The sequence below is a fragment of the Melozone crissalis genome, unplaced genomic scaffold (genome assembly GCF_028551555.1).
Source record: "Melozone crissalis strain CALT ecotype California unplaced genomic scaffold, PUWL_Pcris_2 ptg000014l_1, whole genome shotgun sequence".
In the NCBI taxonomy this organism is placed as follows: Eukaryota; Metazoa; Chordata; class Aves; order Passeriformes; family Passerellidae; genus Melozone; species Melozone crissalis.
This window is the reverse complement of record NW_026535792.1, coordinates 9,088,211-9,095,370: the sequence shown is the minus strand read 5'-3', so window position 1 is coordinate 9,095,370 and position 7,160 is coordinate 9,088,211. Positions and strand designations below refer to the sequence as shown.

The window sequence follows — 7,160 nt, the reverse complement described above, 5'->3', positions numbered from 1 at the left end:
CCGCGGCTCCCACCGGCTCTGACCCCACGCCCGCCGGGGCTGCAGCGCCCGCGGGGCGGAACGGGAGGGGCCTCTGCCGGCGCAGCACGGGCTCGGAGCGGGAGGAGCGGGCTGTGAGGGCCCGGGCGGAGCGGGCTGTGAGGGCTCGGCCCGTCCCGCCCCGGCCGCCGTCCCGCGCGGGCGCACTGCGCGCGCCGGGAGAGGGAGGGAGCGGGAGAGGGAGGGAGCGGGGGAGGGAGGGGCGCGCAGGCGCGGGGCGCGCGCCGGGCGGGGCCGCGCGGGAGCCGGCGGGGGGTTCCGCGCGCCCGCGGCCGCCGCCCGCGGGGCCGGTGAAGGGGCGGCGGCGCTGCCGGCGCGGGGTCGGGGCCGGTGCGGGGGCGGTGCCGGGGGCTCTGCGGCGCTGCCGGCGAGCGGCGGCGCTGCCGCTCCCGAAGCCGACGGCGCACAAAGGGCACCCCCCCACACCCCGAACCAACCCCCCCGCCGCAAAAACGCACCCCAAGCGCGGCCCCCTCCGCCGGCGCTCAGGTGGGGCTGGCGGCGGGCGCTCGGGAGCGCGGGGCTGGGGGAGGTGGGGGGAGCGGCGGCCGGCGGGCCTGGGCCCGGCATTGTTCGGCAGCCGACAACAAAGAGCGGGGCCGGGCCGGGCCGGGCCGGGCCGGGGGGGCAGCGCCGGCCCCTCCGCGCCGCCCCGGCCAATCGCGGCGCGCGGCGGCGGCGCGCGGTGACAGCGAGCGGCGCTTACGCTGCGGCGCCCGGCGCGGCCCCCGCTCCCCGCCCCGCGCCCGCCCGCCTCTCCAGAGCCGTCTGGCTGCAGCAGAGCCTCAGACAGAGGAGGGGAGAGGAGGAAAAAAAAAACGCTGAGTGAGTGGAGTGGAGCCTGGGAGGGGCTCCTTAAAGAAACGCTGCCGCCGCTTGGCATTGTGGCCGGCGAGGAACTCGAGGGGGGGAAGCCATCGGAGCTCCTCTCGCTTATCCTCTTCCCACCCCCCCCCACCCCACCCCCAGCCGACAAAAAAAAAAAAGGAAAAAAAAAAAAGCCAACCGAAAAAAAACCTCGGGGGGGGAGTCGTGGGGGGGGTCCTGAGAACATCTTATAAACCGGATTGCACTGAGAGGAGGAAAAAAAAAAGCAAAAAAGATACAAAATATACAAGCAAAAGGCAACAATTCCCCGGTCTCCAGCAGTCGCCCACCCTCCCTTTCCTTCTCTCCTGCTGGCCATCTGCCTTGGGTTCTCCTTTGTGTCTGATCTCTTACTACTGAGCCGAGCGCAGGCGGAGGGTGCACCACACGCAGGGACTATGCCCAGCTCGCTTTTTGCAGACATGGAGAGGAACGGGAGCGGCGGCGGCGGCGGTGGTGGTGGTGGTGGCGGGGGAGAGACCCTGGATGACCAAAGAGCCCTTCAGATCGCCCTGGATCAGCTCTCCCTGCTGGGGCTGGACAACGACGAGACGGGCTCCATTTACGACAACGAGCCTCGGAAAAAGAGCGTGAACATGACTGAATGCGTGCCGGTGCCCAGCTCGGAACATGTCGCTGAGATAGTGGGGAGACAAGGTGGGTGCTGCATGCGAGGGGCTGTGGGGGCGCGGGTCTCCCATCCGCGCTGCCGGGCGGGCGGCTCAGATGCGACACTGGCCATTCCCAGGAACGCTGCAGCCGTGCGGCGCTGGCCAGTGCCGGCTTCCCCCAGACAAAGAAAGTGCAGCGGCAGACGTGATGTTTCCGAGGAGTGTTATGCATCAGTTTCGAGATGCACTTTCGGCTGCCGGGTTGGGGGAAAAAAATCAGGAAAATAATAAAAATCTGTCCTTTCCTCCGGCTGCAAAAGTTAAAGATTTGCAAGAGGAAACGGGAGGAAAATGGGAGCCTCGGTGCTTTCCCCCCTCCAGTTAGAAATCGTGGATTATTTTTAAGGAAGAGAAATGGAGTGGAGAAGTGGAACAATGGGGTTGGAATAAAGCATCCGCAGTGGGGAATATGGCTCATTCGGTACAGCCTCTGCTCCCCACCTTAAGAACTGATTTTATTTTTCCAAAAGGAAAGTGCTGAGCAGGAATGTGGACTGGCGGGTGTGTTGATTTGTGAGGGCTGCTTGCATTTTATTTTATTTTTTTTTTCTGGCGGTGCAGTTTTCCTGCACGCTTTTTTTTTTTTTTTTTTTAATTTTTTTTTTGTCGCTCCCTTTTTTTATTTTTTTTCTCCCTCTGTGTTACCGACCCTGTGAACTGCACGTTGGTAGTTTTGGGGCAGTTTGCATGGCAGATGTGTCGGTGGCCACTTGCGATGCCTTTGGGCGTGTGCCAGGGCTGTGGGCTGACATTACTTTACACCGTGACCGAGGCTCCCGGACGAGATGCCAGCGATCACCTGGGGTTGGGGGCAATGTGTTTCTCGGGTGGGTGTGTATTTTTTTTTTCCCCTCCCTAGCTGCACCCAAACAATGGGTTGTAACCTGTTCTCCCCCACCACCTCCCCTTCCTCCCCCTCCCCTTCGCCCTCCATCTCCGCATCTCGTTCCCAGGTTGTAAAATCAAAGCTCTGCGGGCAAAGACCAACACCTACATCAAGACCCCGGTTCGCGGGGAGGAGCCGCTCTTTGTTGTGACGGGCAGAAAGGAAGATGTGGCCATGGCCCGCAGGGAGATCATCTCTGCGGCCGAGCACTTCTCCATGATCCGAGCCTCGCGGAACAAGAACACAGCCCTGAACGGCACCGTCCCCGGCCCCCCGAACCTGCCCGGCCAAACCACCATCCAGGTGCGGGTGCCTTATCGCGTGGTGGGCTTGGTCGTGGGGCCCAAGGGGGCGACCATCAAGCGCATCCAGCAGCAGACGCACACGTACATCGTGACCCCGAGCCGGGACAAGGAGCCGGTCTTTGAGGTGACAGGCATGCCAGAGAACGTGGACCGGGCCCGGGAGGAGATCGAGGCGCACATCGCCATGCGCACCGGCGGCATCATCGAGCTGACGGACGAGAACGACTTCCACGCCAACGGCACGGACGTGGGCTTCGAGCTGAACGGCACGGGCAGCCTCTGGAGCAAGCCCACGCCGCCCAGCATCACGCCCACCCCGGGCCGCAAGCCCTTCTGCAACTACCGCAACGACAGCTCCAGCTCGCTGGGCAGCGCCTCCACCGACTCCTACTTCGGGGGCGGCACCGGGGGGGGCGGCAGCGCCCGCCTGGCCGACTACAGCCCCCCGAGCCCGGCGCTGAGCTTCTCGCACAACGGCAACAACAACAACAACAGCGCCAACGGCTACGTGTACGGCGGGGGCGGCGGCGACGTCCTCTCCTCGCCGGACTGCTGCTCCGAGCTGCCCTTCGACTCGCCGCCCGGCTTCGACCTGGCGCCCGCCCCGCCGCCCGGGGCCGCCCTCCTCTGGCCGCAGTTCGAGCGCGGCCCCGCCGCGCCGCCCTCGCCCGCGCCCTCGCCCGCCGCCGCCGCCTTCCCGGGCGCCGCGCCCGCCAATGCCAACCTGGCGCTGCTGGTGAGCGGCCCCCGGCGCGGCGCCGCCCCGCCCCCGGCGCGGCTCTCCCCGCCCCTGCACGGCAGCGCGGCCGGCACCGAGCACCCGCTGGCGCGCCGGGTGCGCAGCGACCCCGGCGGGCGGCTGCTGGCCGCTTCCTACCCGCTGTACGCCAACGGGCTGGGCGCCCACCTGCCCGGGCTGCCCTCCGACTCCTCCGCCTCCTCGTCCTCCTCCTCCAGCTCCTCGTCCAGCTCCTCCTGCTCCTCCTCCGGCGTGCGGCGGAAGGGCAGCCGCGACTGCTCGGTGTGCTTCGAGAGCGAGGTGATCGCGGCGCTGGTGCCCTGCGGCCACAACCTCTTCTGCATGGAGTGCGCCAACCGCATCTGCGAGAAGACGGAGCCGCAGTGCCCCGTGTGCCACAGCGCCGTCACCCAGGCCATCCGCATCTTCTCCTGAGCGCCGCGGGCCGGGGGCACGAACCGGGGGGGCCGGCGGGGCCGGGGCCGCCGCACGCCGAGGGGCGCGGGCAGCGGCCGAGGGAGGGCTGGGGGGTGGTGTGACAGCGGGTGCATGCTATAAATAATAACGGGCGACTCCATTCTAGTGCTAGGCTAGTTTTTACACTGTACTTTAATACGAAGCTTCCAAAACTCCCCTTTTTTTATAAACAAACAAACAGAAAAAAAAAAAAAGAAAAAAAAACAGAAAAAAAATTTGAAAGTAGAAGATGCTTATGATGATGACAATGGTGTGTGGACTGTTAGTAAAACGTGCTGGTAGTTCTAGGATGCTTATTACAAAATAATTAAATCTATGGGTGGATACTTTTCTGAATGTTCTTGAAAGGGCAAGAAGTTCCTGTGAAAAACCATGATACTGCAGCTTTATCAGACTTTTAAAAAGAAAAAAGAAAAAAAAAACCAACAAAACTGTAACATATCTCTTATATATATTAAAAACGTTTAAAGGTTTTAAAGATAAATTGCATTAATACAGATTGAAGTATTTTATTCTTTTTTGACTTGAAAAATTATATTTCATATTGCAAAGATGTTTACAAGTATTTTAATTTAAGTTCAGTGAACTTTTTGTAGCTGGGTTAAATCTTTTTTATTTTAGTATGGCCTTATGGCAAAGAACACTGTATTATTTTAATATCACACAATTGTGAACGGAATTACAAACCATAAAATGTGTAATGCTTTGAACAGTATTCTGTTGGGATGGAGATTTTATAGGTTCAGAAAAAAATCTTTTAAATCTGCTTCACCCAGCATATTTTCTATTCAGTGATATAAAGCATATTTTATTCTATATTATTACAAAAATGGAAATGTATAAACATATGTCAAAAGGAACTGTTGAAGCTTTCTAACATTTGTATAAATAGAATTCAGTGGAAATTACAAAAATTCTGTTGCACCACTATAGTTTTAGTATTTCTATTTTAATACATTTGTTTACCACTTGTTTATGTATATGTAGGTGACGTTACTTGAGCTTAAATGTACTTTACTGAGCAAAGTTTAAAAACAAAGTATATTTTATTTTATGATAAAGGGCCTTTAACCTCATGGTCAAATACTAATATTATATTTGCTGAGACAAGATTTGAAATTGTATCAAGAGTTTTATTTTTCTGACATTTAAAGTTCTACATAATAAAAGTAAAACTTAAGTAATGGTGCTACTTCATGTTTTTTTAAGTATTTCTATATAAATAAAATAAAATATTACAGAAAAAAAAAGGTACTCTGCGTGGTGATTTGATTTCATGTGCTGAGAGTTTTTTCTGGAATTTTTGCTTCCTGCTTGTATCAGTGAAACATGTTGGGAGTTTAAACTGTGTCATGCTAATGTTGCTGGAGCTTGTGCAGGCTTCCAGAATAATCCTGCCAGCTATCATACCTTATAACATGTTTTTAATGAAAAAAAATATGAGTTTTTTGATATGTGTTATATTGCTGGGGTTTTCCACAGCACAATGTACTATTTTTTCAATAATCTCTAGTCATGAAAAGTACTTGGGTTTGTGTGAATTGTTACTTTTGGCAGACAAAGCATAGGGGTAGGAAACTGAAAAGCAGCTGAAGGAGGGAGCAGGGGAGGCTCCTTTGTGTGATGGAGGCTCTGGTCCCTGCCATGCCCAGGGACCTCAGGACTGCATCCCAGACCGGGCACTTCAGGAGCACAGCGAGGGCTGCTGTAGCCTCCCTGAGTCCTTGACAGTGGTGTTTGGCACTTGTGGCTGGGCTAATTGGTGTTGACAAGCTGATTAGAATAACACATTTATTGCCCTGTAAGGGTGGTTTGGCGTTGCTGGTGCCCGCAGTGGCGTTGGGGCGAGCGATGCTCAGCCGAGCCCATGGACACACCAAACAAGCCCTGCAGGACTTGTGCTGCTCCGGGCAGTCCATGGGAACAAAGTGGCTGTTGGCTGATGTGTGTTAGAGCAGATTGCACAAGGTGCTGCACATCCCTAAATGTTTCTCTTAGAGCTTCCACTGCCCTTCTCAGTGGGTGAGTGAAAACAACAAAGGAATGCAGAGTGTGTAGCATATTTCGTTTGCCTTACTTTGTGCTTAGCTGTGTATGGGCAGAGCTGCTCTGCTCCAATCTCCTTTATGGACTCCAGAGCTGCTGGTTGGGTGGGAAGGGGGAGGAGGGAGGATGCGGCAGGGGATGATGGGATCTCTTTGTTTGATTTGATTTGATTTTTGCTTCTTTCATTGAACTGTGGTTGTGGTATCATCCGATTTGTAGAGCTACAATCCCTCACCGAGTGTTGCATCTATCTCAGGAGTCTTGGAGGTTTGGATGGGGGGCAGAAACCCCCCACCCCAAGGCTGTGGAAAAGAATCCAGAGAGTGGCAGAGAAGATGTGTTTAAGCGGTACAGACACTGAAAAAACCCTTAGCAAAATCAATTGCTTTAGAGATCAGGAAGTTTAAGTCCATGTGTATATTTTCTTGATGATGGGTATTTAGGAAATACTTTCAAAATGCGTCAATCAATTTCTCATGTCTGTATAAATATCCTGTGCAGTTTTCAGGGAGAAGCTGTGAAAATGACTATAAATAAAAAAGTGAATTTGATCACTTCATTTGGTTTTCAAGCTTAGTGAAGCTAAAAGGTAAATAAGATGAACAAAATGTGAAAACTAAAGTCTCCTCCTTTTCTTCCTGGTGATGTACAATCCTGCTGTGTCCCTGGCGTTGGCAGTGGTGCTATGGATGGCTGTGGTGTTGTGGATGACTGTGAGCAGCCTCTGGAGAGCAGCCCCTGGCCAGCAGCTCAGGAATGCCCTGGCCTGGGCTGCCCAGCCTGCTGGTAAATCCAACTGACCTCGTTGTCCATGGTCATCTTGCAGGACTTACTGTTTCTTTACCAGGCTGTGGCAGAAACAAAGGCAATCCCCTCTTGGTCCGTGGCTCTGGCTGCCTTTTCCGCCTCTGCATGCTGTTTCAGCCCCTTTACATGCTCAGTGTGTATGTTGTCTTGAGACGGAATGATGGGCTGCAGTGCCTTAAAAACTGGTTGTGTTCACTCCTCTTTGGGAATTATTTTACCTGCAGAGGGACCAGTCTGGGTTACTTTTGCTTTGTCATCCAGTGAATGCCTTTTGCCCTGTGGTGGTGGCGGAGCCAGGGGGCTCAGCAGCATTCACCCACCCA

General features: G+C 55.2%; 1 protein-coding gene across 2 annotated transcripts; it reads left to right on the top strand.

Annotated features, from left to right (window-relative positions):
- The first annotated feature begins 432 nt into the window (after positions 1 to 432).
- On the top strand, positions 433 to 5,209 carry MEX3B (mex-3 RNA binding family member B). Of its 2 annotated transcripts, XM_054272632.1 has the most exons (3): positions 433 to 528; positions 1,327 to 1,563; positions 2,531 to 5,209. In XM_054272632.1, exons 2-3 carry the CDS (start codon positions 1,329 to 1,331, stop codon positions 3,940 to 3,942), a joined length of 1,647 nt encoding a protein of 548 aa, XP_054128607.1. In that variant the 5' UTR covers positions 433 to 528; positions 1,327 to 1,328; the 3' UTR covers positions 3,943 to 5,209. The 2 variants fall into 2 exon arrangements, with proteins under 2 accessions (XP_054128607.1, XP_054128606.1); XM_054272631.1 differs by lacking the exon at positions 433 to 528 and having other exon boundaries at positions 1,040 to 1,563.
- Positions 5,210 to 7,160: the final 1,951 nt, after the last annotated feature.